Consider the following 26,802-nt stretch of genomic DNA (forward strand, 5'->3'; position numbering starts at 1 on the left):
AAATGATGAGTATGAAACCAATTTTTCCCTATATCTTCAATCCGCAGCCTAACCATCCCTTCCATCTAATTCCCCAAAGGGACAAGTAGGACTTCCAGCTTCAGAGAAACAAGCCAGTCCAGCCCAGCTCTTCCCTTTTTGACCCAACTCACTTTCCGAGAGGAATCATGACCTTTATACTCTTACCATTTAAGTTTTCTTGGGTTGGGGGTTGAGCTAGATGTAGATGTGGAAGCTATGGTCCTGGCACTCTGCTGCCCCAGACTCTGGCTGCCAAGAGTCTGTGTTTTCTACTCCTCCACCTGAGCTCCCTCTGCTGCTACTCCCAGCATCGCCACTGCTTCTACTCTTGCTGCTTCTCCTCTTGCTGAGCATGCCTTGTTTTGTGCCTTCTAGTTCTACTGCTTTGGGAGCCAGGAGACTATATGCTGTAGCTACATTGTCCTGCAGGAACCATCCTGTGACCTGCTAGCCAGTATGCACAACCTCAACATTATGGGTTCCAATCGGACAGCCTTCATATGGTTGCCTTTGATGGGGAGGAGTTGCCAATGGCAATAGCAGCACCTGTGAGGGCTGGATAGTACTCCTGGTCAACCTTACATCCCTACTGCTCAACCAAGACAACAACCAAGAACAACCAATGCCTGGGAAGCCTCATGGACTGAAGCATTTTTTTTCTTGTCAAAGTGTATCAAATGCTGAATTGATGAGTCTGGAAAAAGACAACTGCTGAAGTACAATATTGTACTTTCTGTATACTATGTATCCCCCAAATTTGGTAAACAATTGATAAATAGTTGCTAATGGCATTAGGAAAATGAAGTTATGTTTGATTGTTTCCTTTCCTTATAAATTTAGGTAAATATTCATCAATCAGACATTAGAAGTAACTTGCAAATGCCTTTGCCAGAACCATAAAGAACACACAAGAGACCCCAAACTGCTTCTAGTTGATTTCTCTGATATTTCTGCAACATTGGGATTTGAGCATCTCATGTTCCCTTGAGAGCAGTGCATCTGCTCTTATTAATGTTCAATTAATGGAGATTCATTAAAATGGCACTTGGGAGGGAGAAACATAGTCTTTTACTGGGCAAAGGAGGAACTTTGTTGGTTCAAGACATAACTATTGGAACTTTTAGGAATCAGGCATACAGTTTGTCCTTTGAGGCAGATGATTATATTATTTTAAAAATAACATCATACAATGTTTTTAATTGTACACTGTTGATTAATGATGAGTGATTGCATATATTGATGAGTATATGTCTGATTTTACATTTCCATTGCACTAGGCAATAAACTTCAGAACTAAGGGAATCAAAGAGTAGAAGCCTGGGCAAATGCTAGGCTGAGGGTCATTGCATAGTAGATCTCCAACTCATGATGTGCATGAAGAATTCTAGGAATTGCTAACACATTTAATGACAGTAAGGATCTAAAACGGTTAGAACAAAACACTAACTATAGTTGAAAATTGATAGGGACAAATATAAAGATATACAGTTGGGTTCAGAAATTTAACTTCCCTAATATAAGACAGTTAATAGTTTGTATAAAAAAGATCTGAGGGGTTTAGCAGACCTTAAATTCAATAATAGTCTCTAGTGTACTACAGATACCAGTGTGGTATAATAATGCAACCATGGCCTTAATTGAAGAAGCATAGGATCCAGGAAAGCAGAAGTGATAGGTTTTCTGTAAATTACACTGGTCAAATCATGTGTCTGGGCATCAGTTTAGAAAGAATATTTATAAACAAGAAAACATTTAGAAGAGAGAAACCGTTATGTTGGAGAACCTTGAATTTCTGTCATATGAAAATTAGTTGAAGGAAATGGTAATGTGTTTAAGTGAAAGAAGATGCTTGAGAAAGGCATGATAACTATCTTCTAGCATGTGAAAGATTGTTAGGCATTAGAGGGGTTAGATTTTTCTATTTGGCCCAAAGGGCAAATTTGAAATAGAAGCTGCAGAGAGGCAAATTAGGTTATATATAAAGACTTCTAAATAGTTATCCAAAAGTGGCAAGGGCTGCCTATGAAAGCAGGCAACTTCCTCTACCAACTGTCTTCAAAAAAGGTTAGATAACTATATACTAAGTATGTTTGGGTTTTTTTTTTTAAAAGATTATTGTTTAGGGATAGTTTGATTATATGGCATAAGGTTCCTTCTAATTCTGAAATTCTATGATTCTGAACAGGGCATTGGGGGAATGCCCATACTTAGTACATGAGAGGAGGAATAAGAATGCAGGATGAAAATAAAGAAGATTTTTCATTGAGATAGAAGGAAAATCAGAAAAAAATCCTCATAGGAGAAAAGAATGTCAAGACAAGATCACACACAGTGTCAAATATTCTTAAAAATCAAGAATTAGAACTGAGAAGATTCTAGAACACATAATCACTGAATTTGAGATTTGGAATAACTTCAGGGTCCAGCTAGTCCAACTGATATGTGAAAGGAATCCCTATTAATATACTTAACTAGTAGCTGTCTACCTTTGCTTAAGGGCTTCCAGAAAAAAAAGAATCCATAATCTTTCAAAGCAGCCAATTCCACTACTGGTCAACTCAAATTATTAAGGAGTATTTCTGACTTCATATTAAATTTGCTTTTTTTTTTTTGATAACTTTTATGATTGGCTCCTGGTTCTGCCATCTGGGACTAAATAGAATAATTCTGAGTCCTTCTCCATGTGACAGTCCTTTAATAGTTAGACATCTATCACATGTCCCCCTGAGTCTTTTCTTTTCCAGCCTAAACGGGCCCAGATACTTCAATTACTCCTCATGTGAGATGCTGATTATTCACCCCTGAACATTATTTAGCTCATCAATTCCTCTTAAACCATGAACAACATGTTCCAGATGAAATTTAATGATGGTAGAGTAATTTGGGATTATTACTTCCCTATTCCTGGAAGCTATGCTTCTCTTTATGCAATTCAAGATTATAGTACTTTATTTTATTTTATTTTTTGCAATGTGGCTAATGTGAAAATGTTTTGCATAGCTTCATATGTATGGTGAGGAGCAGCAAGGTGGTTCAGTGGAACTTGCTGGACTTGTAAACTGAAAGATTCATCTTCATGAGTTCAAATCCAGTCTCAGGTAATTACTGTGTCAAGTAGCTTAATCCTGTTTGCCCAAGTTATTCATATGTAAAATAAGCTAGAGAAGAAAATGGAAAATCATTCCAGTATTGTTGCCAAGAACACCTTAAAATAGGATTATAAAGAGTTACACATGACTGAAATGACTCAACAACACTATGTATAATGACTATCACATTTCTTACTTTCTCAATGAATGAGAAAAGAGATGGAGAGAGGGGGAAAATTATAAAAAAAAATTTAGAAAACATTATATTGGCTTCTTTGATTACCATATCATAATACTAGTATAAATGTAATAATATAAATATAATTATAAATAGGTCATATTTAATCTTATTAAATTTAGCCTATTGGTAGACTCTAGTCTATCAAGTTTCTTTGGGATCCTGACTCTCTTGGGCAGTATTTTACCTATCCCTCTCAGCTCTATGATGTTGATTAATATCTATTTTTTCCCAAGTCAGAGGTAAAAATATTAAATAGCACTGTGCCAAATACAGATCCGTGAGTTAGTCAACTAAGGATTTCTTTCCACATTGACATTAAATCATTAACTCTGAGATCAGCCATCTAATTAGTTCTGAAATTATCTAGTTGTATTATACTCTAATCCATTTCCTTCCATTTCTTCACAAGAATAGTAATGACTATGACAATTAGGATGTAACATGATTCAGTAGTCATTTTTAAAAATATATTTCAGCAGAATTAGATGGATTATAACCAAATTGAAGGCTGCTGAGGAATGCATGTGTAGTTGGGAAGTAGAGATAAAATGTAGATTACTCACAACAAAGAAGAGAGAAGTAAGTTATTTGAGATGTGAGAGAGGGAAGATAAAGGAACTAATGTGGATGTCTTTGATTTTCTCAGTGAAGATGATTGTGGAGTTGGACAGATATGAAGAAAGGATATATAACTTCCTTTCACCTGTTATCACAAAGAAATTGGAAATAAATGGGAAATAAATCATTTTACTCCTAGGAATTGTATGTACTCTTCATTATATAAATAAGTTACATTCCTCATATAGAGAATACTAATGCAACAGAAGAAATAAAACTCTGAAAAAAAAGGGAAGACAATAGGCTCTGGCTGTGCTTTTAAAAAGCTGAGATGAAAAATCTATCCTATACAATACTGTCTCTATAAATTGGTTTTACATTTATCTGAAAAATTTATTAATGGGTTAACATACCTCTTTCAGAAAATGTTAAATATATTTTTCAGCATATCATGAAATTCAGTCATTTTTATGATTAGATTTAAAACACTGAAAAAATTGTTTCTGTTGTCTCCAAATGCATTGACTACATTTACCATCATCTGTATTCTAGTCAAAGAGAAACTCAGTCACAACCCTTATCATATGAGCTTTTGTTACTTCAGTGCTGAGTGAATGTCTTGGAAGAATGGGAATAAAATTCTAGGTCTTTTAGCTGTGAAATTAGCATTAATCAAGAAAATTTAAATGTATGTTCATAGCTAAGGATTCAAGTTTTTGATAGCATATTATGAATTCCTGAAATACATGAAAATAACCTCATGACAAGTTTGTATTATTTCCTCTCCAAAGATGATTAATATCAGCTTTTGATTGTGATTTTGGGCTTGAACACAATTAGTATCCTTACAGTTGGGTATGATAAGGAAATAAACATACAGAAAACATTTTAGTCCATAATGATCATTGCTAGTTTCTGCCTGTTTCCTGGATTTAGATCCTAAACACATAATACATCTGTCCTTGAAATGAATGAAAGGTTACCCAAATGGATTCATCAATGATTTTTTGAACAAGGTGGATACTTTCACATTCTAGTTCCTAATTCTTCTCTGTTGGAACTAAGAAAAATCCATTTTAAGGATGAGATTTTTATTCTGTTAAAATTAAAATATTCTTGGAAACAATAACCTTCTAAGATGTTTGTTGTTCCTATTGACCTTGGTGTGGATTACTTTGTAAGGTTCTTTTTTAAGGAGGACTAGGTAAACATATGGCACAAAACAGAACAGGGCAGCCCATGGACAGGTACTAAATGGTAGGAGAAGGCTATTGTTTCTTTGAAGAAGAAAATAGTAAGTTACATAAAAGAAATTTCATCTTCTACAAAATTTTGTTAAGGGCTTAACCTACAAACTCTTACTATCAAGGACAAAAGAAATAGCTTTTATCTGTGCTTGCTGTGCACCAAGCATTATGATAACACTTTATAAATATCCCATTTCTTCTTTACAACAACCCTGCAAGGTAGGCACTATTATTATCCCCATTTTATAGTTGAGAATACTGAGGCAAAGAGAGTTTAAGACTTGCTCAGGGGCACATTGCTAACAGATGCCTGAGACCAAAGTTTAATTCAGATTTTCCTGACTCTGGACTAAGCACTCTATTCATTGCATCACCAGATAGCATTTGTCAATGGTAAAACTTCAAGTCATCAGAATTCATTCACGTGAATTCTCAGTTAATTGCTTTAGTTCATTCATATCTGACTCTTCATAATTCCATTTGGGGTTCTCTTGGTAGAGATAGTGGAATGGTTTGCTGTTTCATCCTCCAGTTCATTTTACAGATGAAGAAACAGAGGCAAATAGAATTAAGTGACTTTCCCAGGGTATCACAGCGAGTGTCTGAGGCCACACTTAAACTCTGAAAGATGAGTTTTCTTGACTTCAGGTCTAACACTCTATCCATTTCACCAGCTAGCTGGACCTTCTCAGTAATTAGGAAAGAAAGATGACTTCCAAACATTGTAATTAATAAGGTTCCAGGTAACTGAATTCTGATGAATTATTAAATAAAAACTTTGAATAAATCTATCAGATAAATAAAAAAATTAAATCAAGGGTTTTAGAATTGTTGGTTTTTACTTTTGCTTTTTTGTGTGTGCATTCCATGGACCTCTTATAGCATTCCTTTCTCAGAATAATGGTTTTAAATGCACAAAATAAAAACACACAAGATTACAAAGGAAGCCAATTATATTGAAATACAGTTATCAATTTTTTTAAATGTTCATGGGACCCAGGTTAAGAATCTTTGGGTTAAATAATTCATCTTCTTTAGGCAAGAGCAACCAAACATATTATACAAAGACTTGCCCAAGATCACACAGGTGGTAAATTCCAGATCCAGAACTGATCTCAAGTCCTGCTCTTTATCCCCTATGGGCCTATACCATACCACCTGCCTCTCATAAAGTTATCTCTCCCAGAAATTAAATTAGATTAAATAAGAAAATGTTAAAATTGTTCCCAAATCTTCCTTTATTAACGATACACTTCCATTTAAAGCCAATAACTCCATAAACTCACAGGCTCTTAGAGTAAGAAGAAACATTAGAGATCATCCCAGGACAATAACCTTTAATTTACTTGAATTATCCTCTAAAAGCTAAATATGGAAAACTGCAGGAAGGTGAGGAGAAATGTCAAGTGAGAAAAATCAAAGATTACCTTATTCTCTTATCTTCAACTTTCTTCAAGTATTCATCTCTCTTTAAGACTCCCAGGATCATTTCCTTCTCATGTTCCAATAAAAATGATAGATTGATAATCTCTGTGTTCTTAGACATGTTATTTCTGCAGAAATCCCGGAAGCAAGTGACTGGATAGGCTCAAGATGAACTGATCTCTATAATTTGAAGGATGTTTTTTTTTTTTTTTTTTTTTTTTTTAAATCACATTGATGAGAGAATCTACTAAATCACCTAGCATTGCAGTGTATTCTTCATGAAGTTTGTGCAGATGCACCAAAGGTGATTACATGTTTTCTCAAAAGATGAAGAGGAGAAAAAGGGCCTCCATGAGGATTAGTAGCTGAGACACTCATTTTTTCCTTAATTGGAGATCCGCAAAGTCTTTGCACACTTCTTACATTACAACTAAGTTCCAACAGTTGAAGTCCAACTTAAATCTTTCAATACAGATAGAGATCAAGTATTTGAGTGGCTGTGTCCAAATCCTAAAAAAAAAATTGAAAAGGGGGGGGAGAGAAAGAAAATGAGGGAAATTACTTAGACATTTATTTAGGGCACCACATAAATACACCTAATTTTTGTTTAAAATTTTTTCATCACTATTCATAAGGAAATTGGTTTACAATTTTCTTTTTATTTTTGTTCTCCATGGTTTAGGAATCAAAAACATATTATTATCATAAAATGCTTCATTTTTAAAATAGAGATGGGTCTGGATCAGGAATAAGACCTTTAAATTTGTAAGCCAAAAGGCTAGAATTCTAGGGAGAAGCTTATGATAGTAAATTTTGGAATTCGCTTAGTGGAAAGACAACAGTCATATAGGTAGAAACAACATATAGTATTACGTTTTTAGATCTCAATTTTAAAGACAATTATATTTACAGGAAATATGATTTTTCATGAAGTATTCTTATAGCAAAAGGCCAAAAGACAGATTTATATAGCTAATCTGTAGCAATATCTCTGAACAAAGATGTTATTTAGAATAAGAAATAATGATTTTAAGAGGATAATATAACCAGTTCATGGATAACCACAGACTACATATTAGAATTTGCTCTCAGAAGGTGAGGGTAAGATCAAGAAAACATCAGCTTCTTAAATTAATGCTAATGCTAATAGTTTTTGGACAGAAATGCCATCTTCATCCAGAAAAAGAGCTATGGAGATTGGATGTAAACCAACAATGCTATGTTCACTTCTTTTCTCTTTTTTTTCCTCTCCCATGGTTTTTCCCTTTTGCTCTGACTTTTCTCTCCCAGCATGATTCATAAAGCAATGTATATTTAAAATAAATTAATTAATTAAATGTATGCTAATGATCAACAGCTAATAGGCAATGTGGGAGATGTTAAGAGAGAGACAAACAGGATCCAGATCTAGCCACAGGAAAATGCCAGCAACAGAATGGTGATGGAACTTATTCCATGATGAAGTTCCTGTAGTGGAAACAGACAATTCAAGAGTCTGATAGTTAAGATTTTACTTTTTTGAGTGGTATTTTACTCTATTTTACTAAGGATAGGGACAAATGAAACCAGCTTCCCTCTATCTTCTCAATGTGTTCAATGATTCCTAGGGAGAAACACATCCCACAGAAGTTCAAGGTGGGGGGAAGTTTGGTAGGAAGTGGTGATGTTCTGAGAAGTCTCAAGTTCATTAGCTTGCTCCTTTAATTCTTATATCCTTCTATCCCTGAAGTACCCACATATGGGTTTTTAGGGGGCTGCTAGGTGACACAGTGGATAGAATGCCAGACCTGGAAGCACAAAAACTCTTCTTCCAGAGATCAAATCCAGACTCAGACACTTCCTAGCTATGTGACCCTGAGCTGGTCATTTAACCCATGCTGGCGACAGGATTCTCCCCTGTAAAAATAAGCTGGAGAAGGAAAAGACAAACCACTCTAGTATCTTTGCTAGGAAAACTCCAAATGAGGTCATGAAGAGTCAGACAGAACTGAAATGATTGAACAATTCAAGCTATGTTTGGTCTGCATCACAGCATAAACAACATTTTACCCCTTGCCCCTAGCTATCAGTGAATTGGGTGATCAAGCCAGTAACCTTCAGCATCAGCTTTGAAGCATAACAACTTTCATTCCCTCATCCTTTCAGCAAAATAGAAGGACCCTTTTTATAAAGAATAGAAACAATTACAAAGATATTCTATGGGTCAGCCTGTACTGCAGCTTACTGTGGGAGGCCTGAGCTATTGCTGTTTCTATTGCTCAAAATCTGCAAGGGTCTCTGACACTATCCACTTTGCTGGAGGCTACTGCCTCTAATACTTCTACTGTTATTGGTTCTGCTGCCACTGTAACAATCCAACAATTGGAAGTGTAACAAACAAGCAAACACAGATAATTAAAATTAAATGAACCACCAAAAAATCACAATAAAGATAGTGTCAATTCACTTCATGTAACCCTGATTTGACAAATATTTATTAGGTATTTGATAAATGCAAAGTACTACATTAGACTGTGGGAAATAGGAACAAAGATTAAAAAAATAAAATTACAGCTATTAAAATATTTACTATCTAACAGGGAGAAATTGTTGCACAAATCACTATAATACAAATTGGAATATTTCAATTTTGTAAATTTTGTGAATTTATTTTGTAAAATTCTAAACTATATATGAGATATGTAAAACATGGTTACTGACTTAAAGAATCTTATGATTTTCTTGGGAAGACAAGTATCACTGAGAATTATGGGGCCAAATTTATTCCATGTGTTACAATTTCCTAATTAATTTTGTTTATCACTCAAACCCATTAATTTTGTTTTTTCATTCAAACCCATTCACTTGAGTACACATATATGCAGGATTTTTTAAACACCTTTCTTTTGGGGACCAATTTTGATAATTACTGCTCCTAGGGGGAAAAATAGTCTGTTCTATGACTGTGATCAATGAAAACAAACCAGGTAGTTCATCTTTAAAAGCTACCAGTTAAAAATGGCAACTTCCTTTCCAGTGTTCTATATAACTACAAAAGATTTAATAAAATTTAAAATTCTAAATCTTTTAGCAATAACATTTTTCTTTAAAAAATTAGTTATGAAAGAAGGGAAAGGGATCTGTATGTGCCAAAATGTTTGTGGCAGCCCTTTTTGTAGTGGCTAGAAACTGGAAAATTAATGGATGTCCATCAATTGGAGAATGGTTGGGTAAATTATGGTATATGAATATTATGGAATATTATTGTTCAGTAAGAAATGACCAGCAGGATGAATACAGAGAGACTTGGAGAGACTTACATCAACTGATGCTGAGTGAAACGAGCAGAACTAGGGGATCATTATACACTTCAACAATGATACTGTATGAGGATGTATTCTGATAGAAGTGGATATCTTCAACATAGAGAAGAGCTAATCCAATTCCAATTGACCAATGATGGACAGAATCAGCTACACCCAGAAAAGGGACACTGGGAAATGAGTGTAAACTGAGAGCATTGGGTTTTTTTTATTTTGTTTTGTTTTGTTTCTCTTCCCAGATTATTTTTACCTTGTGAATACAATCCTTTCTTTGCAACAACAACAACAAAATTCGGTTCTGCATATATATATTGTACCTAAGATATATTATAAGATATTTAATATGTATGGGAATGCCTGCCATTTAGGGGAGGAGGTGGAGGGAAGGAGGGGAAAAACTCGGAACAGAAGGGAGTACAAAGGATAATGTTGTTAAAAAAAAAACAAAAAACTACCTATACATATGTACTGTCAAAGAAAATGTTATAATTATAAAAATTTTTAAAAATTTAAAAAAATTAAAAATAAATAAAAATAAAAAATAAAAAATTAGTTATGGGGGCAGCTAGGTGGCGCAGTGGATAGAGGACCAGCCTTGAATTCAGGAGGACCCGAGTTCAACTCTGGTCTCAGATACTTAACACTTCCTAGCTGTGTGACCCTGGACAAGTCACTTAACCCCAGCCTCAGAAAAAACAAACAAACAAACAAACAAAAAAAAAAATTAGTTATGCTGGGGCAGCTAGGTGGCACAGTGGATAGAGCACCATCCTCGAATTCAGGAGGACCAGAGTTCAAATCTGATCTCAGACACTTAACCCTTCCTAGCTGTGTGAACCTGGGCAAGTCACTTAACCCCAGCTGGGGGGGAGGGAGATTAGTTATGCCTTTTGCTATTCCTTACATTTATTTCCAAATATATCACCACACTTTCTCAACTCAGAAAATCCTCCACAGTATCAAGAATTAAAAACAAAAAAGAAATACAGGAAAAAAATTCTGACATTATATACAATATTTAGTCCTCACATTAGAAATAAAGGGAGAGAGATGCATTTTCTCATCTCTTCTGTGAGGCTAAGCACAGTAATCATGACTATAGTATCCTTTTTTTTGTTGTTGTTCTTGCCCTTTACATTGTTGTAATCTTCACATATATTTTTTCCTGGTTTCTCCTTCTTCACTCTGCATCATTTTTCATAGTCGTCATAGACAGTACTTAATATTATATTATATTTATGTACTTCAATTTGGTTAGCCATTCCCCAATTAATAGGTATTTCCAGTTTATGTTAACTCAAAAAGTGCTGTTACTAACATTTTGTTATATATTATAATGTTCTGCTTTACTTCATTGGGATATTATGTTAGTAGTAAGATTTAATTCTTTTTTTTTTTTTTTTTTTTTTTTTTGAGGCTGGGGTTAAGTGACTTGCCCAGGGTCACACAGCTAGGAAGTGTTAAGTTTCTGAGACCAGATTTGAACTCGGGGCCTCCTGAATTCAAGGCTGGTGTTCTATCCACTGCGAGTAGTAAGATTTATAACTTAAGAGATATAAACACATCAGTGACTTTCTTAGCAAAATTTAAAATTTCTTTCCACAAAATTGAAAATTCACAGCTGTAGAAATAGTAATATTGATTAGTATGCTTGCCTACTTTCCTATCTGTCTATATATTGCTAGAACTTTTTTTAGAATTTTGCATCAATATTCAGGAGTGACATTGATATATAAAGTTTCATTACTTTATCTCTCCCTGTTAAATTATTAAGTTCAATATTTAACAAATACAATTTGGTATAATGTTACAAGGTAGTTAACTAAAAAAGGGTACTAATTGAGGAGACCAATTGCAAGGTTATAGCATTAATTTTGACAAGATATGTTAAACCTGGAATTAGTTATGTGAGCAATGAGAAGAAATTGGATGTTGTAGAGATGAAAACAGAAAAAATTGGCTAATGAATGGATATGTGCAATGAAGGAACCTAAGTAATCAAGAATAATGTTAAGGTTGTAGACCTAGGAGATTGAAAGAATGATGGTACTTTTGACAAAAATAGAAAAGTTTAGAAAAAACAGTGGGTTTAGGAAGACAAAATAATGAGCTCTTGTTTGGGACATGTTGAGTTTGAGATAGGGGAACTCTAGTTGGAAATGTTCACACACAGTGAATGGTATAGGGTCAGTACTAGGGGGGATGGATATAATGCTTTGAGGAATCATCTATTTAGATAAGTTAAATAAGTTCAAAGGAACCAATGAGGTCACCAAGAGGGAGAACATAGAAAGAGAATAGGACATGCAGGACATAGTCTGAAGAATAAAAATGTTAAAAGGATTTCCATGTGATCTGGACAATGAACCAAATAAGGAGATTGGAAAATAATAGAGAGATAGGCTGGAGAACTCCTCTCCTGAAAGTACTATCCCAAAAGCCTAGAGTTAGCAAGAAAAGGATAGATGTCTATCTTTGAGCAAAACTTTCACTAGATTCTACCACTTCTAATTTCTGCTAATTTGTATTTCCATTTTTGTCTTCACCCAATTTTTTAGAAATAATTGTTTATATTTTCTGTCTCTACCTACTGTCCTCTCATGTCCCAACATTTTAAAATCTGGTCTGGGGTAATTTGATGGCAAAGTGGGCAAAACACCTGTCCTGAAGGCAGGAGGACCTGAGTTCAAATTTAGCTCAAACACTTAATATTTACTAGCTGTGTAACCCTATGCAAGTCACTGTAAGGGCCCTTTAAATGGGTGGCCACAGTGCAATAGGAGATTTGAGTGGCCCAGAAGTAATCTCTGTGGGTAAAGGACTGCCCTTTGGGTGGGAATCGGGCCATTTTGAGATAGCTTCATGATGGGTGATGGCTCTCTCCACTGATTGGCTGTGTATGTGACCTCACAGACCCTTTTAAGCCCACTGCAGGCAGCAAGTCACTCTCTTTAACCTGAGGTAGCCAAGCCAGTGGATGGATAGCAGAGAGAGGTAAGGAGTTTGATGGTGAACATATGGGTCTTTAGGCCAGGTGTTCACTAGGGAATTAACAGGTTAGGGCATTAAGTCAGGGCATTATATGAGTAGGTATAACAAAAGCTTTAAATTCACAAGTGGCTGTTCTTGAGTGCGCTATTGGTTATTAAACTACGATTCAAGAAATCTTGTTCAGAGACCTTTGAAGGTCTCAGAGGAGGCAAGTTGGTAGAATTAATTGACACTGCAAAGGTCAGTGGTCAAAGGTACTCTAGAGCATAGGAAGGAGGAGAGACTGTTAATAGTAACTGGTAGGAGAGCATATTACAAGTCACTTAATCCCATTTGCCTTGAGAGCAAAAATCTGACTTGCTAATTTCAACTGTGGGGGGAAAAGGCTTTTTATAAAGTTGCAAATAATTTAATTGTCAAATTTGCTGGGTTTTTTTTTTTTTCATTTCTGGTCTGTTTTTGAGCTATGTTGCATTTGCATTCCCCCTCTCCATCTTAAGGTTCTTTTTTGTCCCTTTCTATTTTTTAAACAAGTCTTTAAAAATGAAAGAATAAATTTCATTAACCATTTTCCCCCATAATGGTACTTTGCCTTTTTGTGTTCCTCTTATTTGAGCTGTTTATAGTTGTAAGTTTTCAGAATGGAAAAAAAAAAAAAAAAAAAAAAAAAAAAAAAAAAAAAAAAAAAAAAAAAGATTTATTTGAGAAAGGAAATGGAATGCTTGTGATGGATAAAAAAAGAATAGGAAACTATAGGAGGAATTGATAGAGTTCATAACTCTGTGATACCACTACTTTGGCTTTAAGAAGAGGTAGATTTGAAGTGAACTGATCATTGCTAACTATTGTTGTGCCACAGTTCCCTTTTATTGTCCTGTCTCAGTTTCCCTAATTGTCCTGCCTCAGTTTCCCTGAATGGTCCTTCCTAAATTTTCCTAAATGGTCCTGCCTCAGATTCCCTAAATTGTTCTGCCTCAATCCCTCTGGTTGCAAACCCCCTTTCCTGATCATTAGGATAAGATAATTAGGGCTGTAGAGATCTGGCCATTCTGACTCCAGATGTCCTATTTCAGATACCTAATTGGTATCTATAAGCTTCTAGACTTCCTGGCTCTAGTTTGATACCTCCTTTACTCCCAGTTTATAAGAATTTATAGTCCCACCCCCATCCCCACCACTGTCAAAACTGGATTGATGGTCCCTTTCTGGAAATTCTCAGTCACCAGAATTTGGACTCCACCCCCCCTGCCTTTGTCTTCCTGATCTTGGAGCTATATATATATATATATATATATATATGTATATATATATATGTGTGTGTGTGTGTGTGTGTGTGTGTGTGTGTGTGTGTGTGTATGTATGTATTTCATTGGAAACTCACATTCCTGGATGAATTCTTTGAAATGAGAATCCAATTCAGCCTTGGGGCCAACATGGATCCTGTTTTGGCTCTAGACAATCTCTCTCTAATAAAATATTAAAAACTCTCTAAGCTCTATCTTGACTCAGTTTCTCCAGCATTATTTTATCTCTTTTTACATAACTGATACAATGATTTTTTTTCCATGCCTCCTTCTGTCCTAGAAGGCTTATTTTATTTTAAGTACACAATTTTCTATCTCCACATCTTATATTCCTTCAAGATTCATCCTTATCCCCCTTAATCCAAGGGCCTTCTACCATTTAATTTAATTTTTTCACTTTATCCTATACATTTTTATATCTATCTATATCTTGTTTGTATACAGTTTGTATGCAGTATCCCCCATTATGTTGTGAGTTCTTTGAGTAAAAATACTATCTTTTGTCTTTTTTTTTGTACCCCCCAAACTGAGCACAGTGCCTGGTTGGCATCAGTTTCTTAATAATTGTTTCCTGACTAACAGCTTAAAGATGTTTAAAATTTGTTTAAATTTTTTTTTACTTAGCTGGATGTAAATTTAGAGAAGGTTTGAGATTGTGAATGGGAAACAGGAGAGAAAGGGAAGTGAAGAGAGATAAGGAGAAGGAGAGAAAAAGAAGCAGCAAGAAGGAGATAGAAAGAGAGAGAGAGAATGAGAGACACAGAAGGCAAGAGAAGGAGAAAGAGAGAGAGAAGAAAGAGACAAAGAAGAACAAAGTTGGGGAGACAAAGAATGGAATATTTGTCTGGATTTCCAATCAGATAAATATTTATTAAGCACCTACTCTGTGCCAGGCACTGTGCTAAGTCCTATGAATATAATTAATAAAAGAAAGAAAACTTCATTTGGTGTAGGATTGTACAAAAAGATAGAAGGCTATGTACAGTGGGAAAGGAATATTGCCAGGAAAGTTACCACAAGCATAGAAGAAGAAGCCTGCCAGCTTGGACCAGAGTTGTTTCAGGGGAACCTGGAATGACAGTGTTCTTTTCCCATGGGCAAGAAGATCAGAGTGCTTGGATAAGGAAGCTTGTGGTTGTTTGGAAACGTACTCTGCACTGGCCTCTCTGATTACAGATACTAGTCTGGGAATAGAAGCTCACCAAATGGAAAGGTCAAAGTGTGAAGAAAAACTCACAATACTCTGACCTGAGGTGCTGCAGAATACCCTAAAGCTGTCAGTCTGAACTAGCTGACCAAGAAGAAGACCCTGGAATCTGCCAGCACTCTGAGAGCAAATAGACATGGGAAATGTCTAGCAGCAGAAACCCAGGAAATTGAGGTTAGGACCAGAGACTGATTATCCTATACAAAAAGTATGATATGAAGCAGGACCTGGAATTTGCACAAAGCCCCAAATCAGGAAATGAAATCAAAAGTGTGATTAGATAAAGTAAGACACTTAAATAATATGTAGAAATAATAATGGACTCCACGATTCCCCCAAGACAAAACCAGAAAAGAATCATTGCACACTGATAAACAGCCACAGAGGAAAAAAGATGCCTTGGCCACAAGGACTTTAAGAATATTTGGAAGAAATTAAGCAAGCAATAAAATACAATGACATTAGAGCTCTGGCAGAAAGAATAAATAGGAGAATGAATAGTTTAGAGCAGAAAATGGAAAATTTACTTAAGTAATGGACTTTATAAAAATTAGAACAAGACAATGATAAATCAGTGATTTGATGAAGCAGCTAGAAATCTAAGAACAAACTCCAAAATAGGAAATGTAAAATGTCTACTGTGTAAGACAATTGACCTGAAAAACAGATATAGGAAAAATAATTTAAGAATAATCAAATTCTTTGAAAAACTATATTAAAAAAACCTAGGATACCATATTTCAAGAAATCAGAAATGAATATTTACCAGATCTAGCAGAACCAGAGGGAAAAGTCAAAGTAAAAAGAATCCAATAAAAAATCCCCAAAAGAAACCTTGAGAAATGTCAGAGCTTCCAGATTGAAGAAAAAATATGGACAAGCAGTCAGAAAGAAAGAATTCAAGAATCAAAGAACTACAGTCAGAATCACATAAGACTTAGCAACTATTATCATAAAATGGAAGAAATTTTGGAATTTGATATTTTAAAAGGCAAAAGATCAACAAAGATTAACAAATCTTTGCAAAATATCATATTATCCTACAGGGGAAAACAATTTTATGTTATAGAAGATTTTCAAATATTCTTGATGAAATGCCAAGAATTAAGAAGAAACTTTGAAATTCAAATATGAGTCTACAGAACCAAGAGAAAAATGTCTGCAACTTTGTTTTTAAAAAAATTAAAAAGATTTAAAAAACTCTATGCAATGTAATAATCATACAGAGGATCAATGATCAAGCATGCTACCCAACTCCTGACAAGAAGTGATGGAATGGTCCATCAAGGTGCAAAATGAGATGTATATTTTAAATATGGACAATGTTTTGTTCCATTTTGCTTTTATGTAATAAAGGAGATTAAAAAATAATTGTGCATATGTGGAAGAGGGGAGCCTGGGACAAGAGGAAGCCTTAGTGATAGTGATACTAAATCAAGAAGAAAAATATTAAAAGAGTTATTGAAGTCATTTTGTTTTTTTATGCCCAAAAGGAAAGAAAAAGAAGTTTAGAAAGATGGACAACTGGGATGCTATTGAAAATAATACATTGAATGTATCAGATATGTAAATTACATGCTGTAATAGTCACAATTTCATATAGAATTCTCTTTTCCTATTCTTTGATATGAAAATGTTCATATTTGTTGTTTTTCATCAAATTTGGTAAACCAAAGAAATAATTTTTTTTACAAATTTTCTAGGTGTTGCTATAATTTATTTATTGGTTTTCTACTTCATATTACTAAAGTTAAAAGTAACAAAAGACTATGTACATAAGCCACAAAAATATTAATGAATTAAGTATGGTATGAATATAGGAATACAGTGTTTCCAATTTGGTTTAAAAGGCTAATTAAAATTATAATCAATAAGCCAATTGTTTCAATGAACCTAACTATTTTACAATAGTTATAAACTGTACTTACTGTTTATATTTTAATAGAATTTTTCAAAGTCCAACAAATCAAAATCCTATTTAAATATTTCTCTTCCATTACAAAACGAATAAAGTAAATAACATTATTGAAAAGATGGTCATGCCTGGAGAGGATAAATACTAAAAGGAGAGGAACATAAGAATGGCCATATCAAAAAGAAAAAAAGAAAGAAAAGAAAAGAAAAAAAAAAAAGGAACATGAGTCAAAATAAAAGGTCAACTGAAAAAATCCAATCAACTAAAACAATGATAATTCATAAAAATCCTGCACTTGGAAAAAACACTCCTAATAAGAAGGGAGACATCAGCACTCCTTGAAGGCTCACTTCAATATGACTATATATTTACATGGAAATATATTAGTGATAAGGGTGGGGAGAAGAGGATGTTTGAACTTACCAGTGTTAAAACACATACTCTTGATTCTGAAAGAAAAACTTTTTTTTTTAAACACTGGACTATTGGATGTATATAGTTCCCCCTGAAGAAATACCTTCTAACTGAGTTTGGAATAGCCGCAGAAAACAGAGCTCCAAGAGGGGACCCAGTCTCAGATGCAAAGAATTCTATAGGGCAGAACACAAGGCAGTGCTAAATACAAGGCTGTCATCATTATCCTGGAATTATTGAAATGTATGCCTAGTGGATTCATTTTTAGATCCTTCCTCCCTTTTGACTATTACAGAATTTAGTTGTCATAAGGCCTTCTCTTCCAACTTTTCTAGAGTTTAATTCATATATTATCCCTCTGTCCATGTCACTTCCTTCTTATCTAAACCTACTGTTGATCATGGTTAGCTATTGCTTTCTTCCTGTCCCAGTCCCCATTATTCCCATGGGTAAGTTCCTAGGTACAGAGCTCCCATATTCATACATAACTTGATGAAAACTCTCCAGCCCACGGCCAGTCATTTAACATAGTGGAATGAGAAGAGTAGATAAGGACTAGAATGTTGCTCTTAAGCCAGCCCCTTTAGAAATTCAAGCTGTACTCAGTGTTCTCCCCTGACTCTTTTCTCCATACTTTGTACCAAGACTGACAAGCAAGATATTATTGTGGCATAAATTTTATGTTTCTTTCAATAGTCACTGCCCCGTTCTAAATTTATAACTGGTTATTTAATAAAAACAGGCAGCTATTAAGTAAAAATAAAAAGAAGAAAATATTAAAATCTTGTGATTTTAATTGGAAAACCATATTACTATCTAACTGGTATATGGAATAGGAAATTTTAATACAGATATTGCCTTATTAAAGGCCAGCAAAAATGAAATATGGAATGGAATCTGGAACACAAAAGTATATCAGAAATTCTTGTTACTTTTAATCAACAATTGAAAAATGAAACTCAGAAAGTTAAAGCAATACAAGAAGTCAAAGCAGTGCAAAGAACAAGAAAAACCCTTAAATTATAAAGAATTAAGAAGTAAAATTAGAGGAAAAAGTGGGAAAGGGGGAATAGGAAGGGAGTGGAGAGGGACAAAGACAAAGAAAGACAGGAGAGAGAGAGAGAGAGAGAGAGAGAGAGAGAGAGAGAGAGAGAGAGAGAGAGAGAGAGAGAGAGAGAGAGAAAGAGAGAGAGAGAGAGAGAGAGAGAGAACAAGACCAAGAAGGAGGAGGAGGAGGAAGAGGAGGACAAGAAAAAAGAGCAGGAGGAAGAAGAGGAAAACAAGGAAAAGAAGGAGGAGGAACAGGAAGAAAAGGAGGAGGAGGAAAAGGAGAAGAAAGAGGAAGAAGAAGAGAAAGATATAGTTGAGGGAGAAAAACAAACATTTCTGGTCATTTTGCTGTCAAAAGAAATCTAACACAATTAAAGCATAAATTGGATCAAAAACAAAACAGAAAGCATGCATACCAGTGGCATAAATGAATTCCAGAATGGTTACATCAAGGGAAGCAGTTGAAACTTTCCTACTGTGAAAAACTAGAAAACTGTAAATCCTGATAAGAGCCATAGTTATTTGCTTAAGGTTTGGCAGTGGTACAAAGCATATTAGCAGGTGCTTCTATGAAGCAAGTCTAACATTTTTCTTAAAAGAAGGCAAAAATTAAAAATATTATAAAAATAAGAACACCAGTAACTCCTACACATACAAGCTCATTGTATGTTCATATATGTTAGACAAAGCATTTGATGGGAAAAAAAAATCTATAAACAGAGCAATACATTGGCTGGGGGGAGGGAAACATGCTCAAGTTCCAATTGTAACAAAAAAGGAACTCATTATTGATTCAAAAAAATTTTTTTAATATCTGAAAAGGCAATAGTATTTACACTTCCTTCATTGATTTTTGCAAAATCTTTTATTCAATTCCACATTCATAGCTGATACTAGTATTTTGTTCAGTCATCTTCAGTCATGCTTTGTGACCCCATTTGGGGTTTTCTTGGTAAAGATATTGGAGGGATTTGACATTTACTTCTCCAGCTCATTTTACAGATGAGAAAACTAAGGCAAACAAGGTTAAGTGAGTTGCCTACATTCATACAGCTATTAAAGGTCTGAGGCTGGATTTGAACTCAGGAATATGGCTTATAGAATCCAGGCTCAGCGCTTTGTGCACTATGGTGGCCCCAAGGGGCCCCAAGACAGGAACTGCAAACATACAGAATATTTCCAGACATGGTGAAAAGTATTTGATGACCATGTGGAAAACTGATGTTATTTAATGTTATTTAAAACACACTATTAATGAAATAATATCAAAATTGATCCAAATAATACCTGTTGTCTTCTAAGGAGAAAGTCTAAACTCACTGTGGTTCTTCTTAGCATTAAAGTCCTTGTCATTACTTTTGACTAGGACTAAGTTTAGCTTTCTTTCTTTCTTCTTAAAAATTATTTATTTAGTATTTTATTTTCTCCCAATTATATGGTAACATTCAGTTTAAAATTTTGTGTTCTGAATTCTCTCATTAGTTTAGTTTTCAAGGCAAAGAAGGAGTCATATTTAATCTTCATATTAATTAACTTAAAGTGCATAGATGGTATCAAGTTATATGGTGCCAGTGAAAAGCACATTAAACAGTTATTTTTCTTTATCTTCCAAATTCATGGAAAACATTATAAAACTGATTTCAACAAATATCCCAAATATATGTCCAGATCACGAAAAGGGGAAAAATGTTCTGACTAATTTTAGTCTTTAGTCTTTCTCAAAAACTGAATAAATGAATTAGTCTTTATATAATCAAGAAATTTCTCAAAAACTGAATAAATGAATGGTTGAATAGCTCATAAAACAAGGCTAGCAAAGAACATTAGGTAAACTTGAAGAGTACTATGTACAGAATCATGGAGGTCAGGTGTCTCAAAAGAAAATTATTTACTTAACATTACTTCTCCTTGGTCCTTTCTCATATTCATTTTGTTTCTGTTAGTAGATGGCCAAGAATAAATTAAGATATGATAATTTGGTAACCTTTCTTTAGAATGTCAGAGAGATAATCTCTGTGATTATGGCAAAAGCCTATTAACAAGGAGACTAATATTTATAATATGAATGTGAATGAGACTATATGTGTATGCGCTTTCACATGTGTTAAACAGAATCTCAGATATATTTCAGCATATAAGAATTTCTTCTAAAGTATTCTCATGAAATAGTCACTGAGTAAGTTTGAAGACCTCAAGTATGATACACTCAAAGATGTGCTGGTAAATGTTTAGCAACTGACTCTCCAGGGGGAATATAATGTTAATACATCCATGATACATTTAAAAAATTTTAAATAACATTTCATCACATTCTGAAATCTAAACATTCAACAGAACTATAAATCATGATTTGATGTGCAGTGTTTGCCAATTTTCAAGGTGAAAATGTACACATTGAAAATTAAACCAGTTCTTGTGAGCCAGTTAGAGCTAGCTCCAGCACAATGGAAAGAACTCATTGCTCCCTGAGGCTGACCATTCCATTCTAGGGAAGCACTAATTGTTATAGAACTTTTCTTTGTACTTTATCTCAATTTGCTTCTGCAAAATTGTTCCTTTCAGGAAAGATTTATAAGTCTTTGGGCTATAATTGCACAGGATTCAAAGGTGTGAGTGGATTTTGACTTTTATCACTAGATTAAGCATTACATCTTATATTTACTGACGTACTGGAAGTCTCGTTAACAAATAATTTTCAATTTTTGTTGTAATTAGTTATGTAGTTGTTAATTAGTTATAGCTGACCTTTTATGATCCTATTTGGGGTTTTCTTGTCAAAGTCACTGGAATGGTTTGCTATTTCCTTCTCCAGCACATTTTACAGATGAGGAAACTGAGATAGAGTTAAATGCCTTGCCCAAGGTCACAGAGCTAGTAGTCACATAGTAGTACTAAAGCCAAATATGAACTCAGGTCCTCTTGATTATAAAGCTCATACCCTATTCACTATGCCACCTAACTGCCCAATTTTCAAATTACTCATTTCAAGTGAATTCTTTATGCATACATGTATTTATCAGGTCTTTAAAAACTTTTCACTTAAGCAAGAAATGATGTAGATACTGTAATATTTTGAAATGACAGAGGCTACTTCTTTTTATAAATTCAATTTATATCTCATTTTCTAAATACAAAAAGCCTAATATACTATTGAAAACCAAGTCAACAGAACATAAACTCATAGAGGTCACTGAACTTTACCAAATATGGCTCTAACAATAAACTGAATGTCATCTGAGAACCAGTCTGGCTAAATATGGAGAGGCTAATTACTTACCAAGAGGATGGCAATCATGTTCTGATATTTTGGAGAGGAGAGAGACACAATAGCTCACAAGATTGTATGTTAATGGTAGGATATAAATGATCACTGATCCTTCAAGTAATGAAAAAAGAATTATTACCTATGCCTTAAGATCTTTTCACTTTCTTTGTATACAATTTTAATAGAATAAAGAGGAGGTATTGAATAGAATGTTCCTATGGCATATTCTCAAGTTTCTTTACTTTATTTGCAATAGAACAAGCTCTTTAAAGGTAGGAATTTGTTTTTGTCTTTGTATCCAGAATCTAGCATTGTGCCTTTCAGATGGTAAGCATTCAGAAAATGCTTTCTTAGAAAAGTAAAAATAAAAATAGTAATAATTTTTATATGTCATTATAATTTATAAAATATTTTCATAAACTTTCACATTTAATAATCATAATAACACCATAAGATGAATGCCACAGGTATTACTCTGATTTTAAAAACAAAAAGCTAAAAGTTAAGTGATTGGCTTATACTTATGAGTGTGTTGTTTTTGTTCTTTTAATATATAAGGTGATTTTGAGAGATTGCAGTTTTCTCAACATTTAATTATAATAGTACTTGAAGTATACCTTGGTGGGCAAAATTAATCTCTATATAGAAATGTAACATATTAGTTTCCATTCAGTTATTTAAATATTTTGAAGAAAAGGCAGTCAACCCTTTTCTTTTCAAACTGCCAGTTTGAAACTATATATTGGGAAATTGATGGGATTATTTTTCCTCTCTAAGGAGTAAATATAGTAGTAAGAAGTTACAGAATGCCAATTACCATAAGAAAAAATGGTACTTCTTTAGAGTGTATAATCACATACAGTCTTTGAATCTGGACTCCCTGTTGTGTTGAAAATTTCATATTCATCTTGGAATTATTCTAGGGCTTTGAATTTTAATAGTGTTCCCAATGAATGATGCTACAAGTATGAAAGAGACTTGATGGAGTATAAAACCTTGTGATTGTGAATCAAGTAACTGAACTGTTTAATTAAATCAGAGGTACTGAATAAGAGGAAAATTGGCAATGTCAGAAAGAGAAGTCCTTCAAGCCTAAATTTCCTCTTTTCATGTCCCTAGAATATACATTTAAGATAAAGACAGTGGCCGTTCAGTGAATCCACTCATCTCACTAACTATATGATCCTTTAATACACACACATCCCCTCCCAGAAACCGTCTACACAATAACAAATCAAGTGATTTGATGCTCTAAATAAACTCAATGTCACCATTCCTTTTTAAGGAATTCAGAAAGAAAGAAAGAATCAAAGAAGGGAGATAAAGAAAGAAAAAGAAAGGAAGAGAAAGACAATCAGAAAGACAGAAAGAAAGAAAAGGAGAAAGGAAAACAGGAAGATAGGAAGGTAAGAAAGAAGCAAAGAAATAAAGGCAGAAATATAACAAGAAAGACAGATTACATGTACAAAAAGATACCATTACAAAAATGGTATCTGTAGATATTTCTTACCTCTAACAAATAACTAATGAAATAATAAAGTAAGCCATCATTCACTTTATCCTGTATAAATAGTCCTTACCTTGTTCAGAAAGAACTGGGAGATTTATCTCCTCTCCTGTTCTTGCAGACCAAGGATATCAAATGCTTAACTGCATTGAATCTAACAGAGCAAAAGAAACAGGAACTTGAAAAACCAGCCTCTCTCCTTTCCATAATCTATTTACACACTACACACACACACCCAGTGCCACAAAGTAATGTTTGTTTGTGGTGGACAGTGATCCTGGGAGCAAGCAGTTTCTCTAGAACTTTGTTTTCAAAAGGTGACTCAAAGGGAATGCTTCTGTACCTTAGCAGATCAAAGGTATATTTAGCTTTCTCCCAACGCACATTTAAAGAAATGTTAAATGAAATGATTACACAGGAAAGTGCTTCAGAGAGGTTTTTATCTTTTACTGCTCCAACATTTCCAAAGCACTCCAGTGTTGACCTGGGGGAAAAAATTCAGGACCATCTTTCTTGCCTTTTAGGAGGTAAAATACTCAGCCTGATGTGGAGTGAGCTAAGTAAATGAGAAGTAAGATTTTTCTTACTCTCCTAAACATGTTCTTGTGCCAGATTGCCATGTATTTCTAGAATTCACATGACCAAATATTCAGTACAGTGAGACAATTTATGCCATATGGTAGTTTAGGAAAATTTCATATCAGAGAATAGTTTATAAGCTGAGGTAAGGAAAGAGATTGAAAGCATGCCTCAAGAGAATACCAAGTTTTTAGACATCATGTTAATTGGTCCAAGTAACCAGGTCCTTTTAGGGTTAAGGACAAGAGGTATGGAGCCATTCCCCCCCCCTAAGAAATATAGGACCAAATGATACGTATGCATAGATATTTCTCAAAGGAAATAATAGAAACTATCACAAGTCGTGTGAAAAAAAAAAAGTTCCAAATCACAAATAAAGAAATATAAATTAAAACAAGCTTCTACATTGTACCTCACACCCATCAGATTGGCCAAAATGTCTAAAAAAAGAAAAATGACAATTGTTAAAACAAGATAGGCACTTTTGGTGGAGCTATGAATTCATCTAATCATTTTGGAAAGTTATTTGGCATTGTGCTCCCAAATTTACTAAACTATACATATTCTTTGAAATAGCACCACTTTAAGGCCTACCTCTTCCACATCATTCCCTGAATTATTCAAAGAAAGAAGAAGGGGGATCATACATACAGAAATATTTGCAATAGCTGTTTTTTTTTTTTAATAGCAAAGAACTGGAAATGGGAATGCTAACTAATCAGATAATGGTTGAGCAAATTATGGCACATGAATATAATGGAATATTATTTTACTATAAGACATAGCCAAAAGGACAGTATTTAAAAAGTCTAGAAAGACTTATATGATCTGACAGAGAGTGAAGGAATTAGACCCAGAAAATGGTTTATATGGTAGCAATACTGTAGAGAAAAAAGCTTTGAAACATTTACTCTGATCAGCATAATAAGCAGTCATGATTCCAGCAGTGGAAGCATGCTACCTGACAATAAAATAAGAGAGCTGAATAAAGCATAGAAGTAAAGAGAAAAAAGCAGGACAGTTTCAAAATTTATAAGTTGAATTTATTATATATTTAAAAGGAAAAACAATCATTTCTAGTAGATTCACTTTGTTCTGTTCCATTTTATGGAAATCCTTGTTTTATTTAGTGTTTGTTTAGTTAAGAATAAAAAAACAATGTTTTTTCTTCCAAAAGAAAGGACCTATTTGTCACACTCATTATAAGGACTTAATCATTTGAGGAGATAAAGAATATACACTCATGCCTTAAAGCTCCCCTGTTCCCTTAGGATGCTCAGCTTTAGAATATGTAGCTGGCTTGTCCAGAGAGAGCTATTTTTCCTTCTAAGCAGAGGTTTACATTGAGTGGCCCAATTTTTCTTTCCTTCTCATCCTCTTTTACCATGCTGCCAGAATAGAGATTCCTAATCTGTGATCAACTGACACACAAGGCATTCATTAATAGATTTCATAGAGTCTGTGAACTTGAATGGGAAAAATACATCTTTATTTCAATGTAATTGTTTTCCTTTGAATCATTTATATTTTACTTTATGTATTTAAAAATATCAATCAAGAAGAGGGCCATGACACAAGAATCATAGTAGCTAGTAAAGTACTTTACATGTTATCTTATTTCAGCCTCACAATAACCCTATGAAATAGGTGCTATTATTATCTTCTTTTTATTGAATAAGAAACTTCTCACAATTAAGAAGTATATGGGTAGTGAATTTGAATTCATAGCTTTCTTATTTCAATTCTAGCACTCTATGCACTGTGTCAAATTGCTGCTCAAGCAAAGGCGAAGAAGTGGAAGATGCATCTTTGAAATGGGTATCAGTTATTCAAGACTACTGAAAAGTAGTAATTTTTCAGTCTTCACAGGATCCCCATCTTGAGACAAATGTTCCTCCTTCCAGGGGCACAGCATAAATCTGGCACGTATAACAAATTTTAGATCTATTACAGATGAATTCCTTTCCTCCTTTGTTCTGGACAACCAGCAAGATTAATGTATAAATCAATACGTTTTACTAATAGGAAACAAGAATGAAGAACATAACAGGATGATAAATATCATGATGAAAACATCATTATAATTATTTTCCACTAGATGCCTTCTAGATTATCAAATCCTTTCTAAAATACCACACTTAGAAATGAACACTTAAGATATCTGACTGAGCCAGAATAAGAGACAATGAGCACTGATGTGCTGGACACTCTGCCTTTCCTGATGAAACTTAAGATCATAATTAGCTTTGAGGGTGCCATTGGTCAGATTATTAAAACATTTTGAATTTGCAGCTTACTAAAACATAGAGGTATGTTTCCAAAAAGTGACTCCACTGAGAAGCTATTATTGCTATCTTTTTCTTGTGAAGTTGATATTTTGAGGCTAAATATAAGACAGTGTTATTGTTTTTTTTTATTTTATTAGGTTTGGGCTCATTATTTTAGCCTATTGTGATATTTTTGGGTCCCACATCTATTAATCAACTAATTAACCAATACTTATTAATTGCTTTCTAAATACTAGACAGTGAGGATTTGAATACAGTAGTTAAATAGTACTTGCTGTGGGTGATTATAATATGAGAAGGGGACAAATTCAAGAAATATTGGGAGGTGAAAGCAACAAGACTTAGCAAATAACAGTATAAAAACAAGGTGGTAAAGGGGTGGCAGGATAATATGGAAAA

The 26,802-nt window shown here is 34.0% G+C and overlaps 1 protein-coding gene across 1 annotated transcript in view; it reads right to left on the reverse strand.

The window, feature by feature from the left end:
• SYTL5 (synaptotagmin like 5) overlaps positions 1–6,835 on the reverse strand; it is a 139,438-nt gene extending 132,603 nt beyond the window's left edge. Inside the window, exon 1 of the mRNA XM_074300843.1 lies at positions 6,584–6,835. Within this exon, the coding sequence (XP_074156944.1) occupies positions 6,584–6,702 (119 nt within the window). The 5' untranslated portion in view covers positions 6,703–6,835. The remainder of the gene's footprint in view (positions 1–6,583) is intronic.
• Positions 6,836–26,802: the final 19,967 nt, after the last annotated feature.

Source organism: Sminthopsis crassicaudata, chromosome 3 (genome assembly GCF_048593235.1).
Source record: "Sminthopsis crassicaudata isolate SCR6 chromosome 3, ASM4859323v1, whole genome shotgun sequence".
Lineage (NCBI taxonomy): Eukaryota > Metazoa > Chordata > Mammalia > Dasyuromorphia > Dasyuridae > Sminthopsis > Sminthopsis crassicaudata.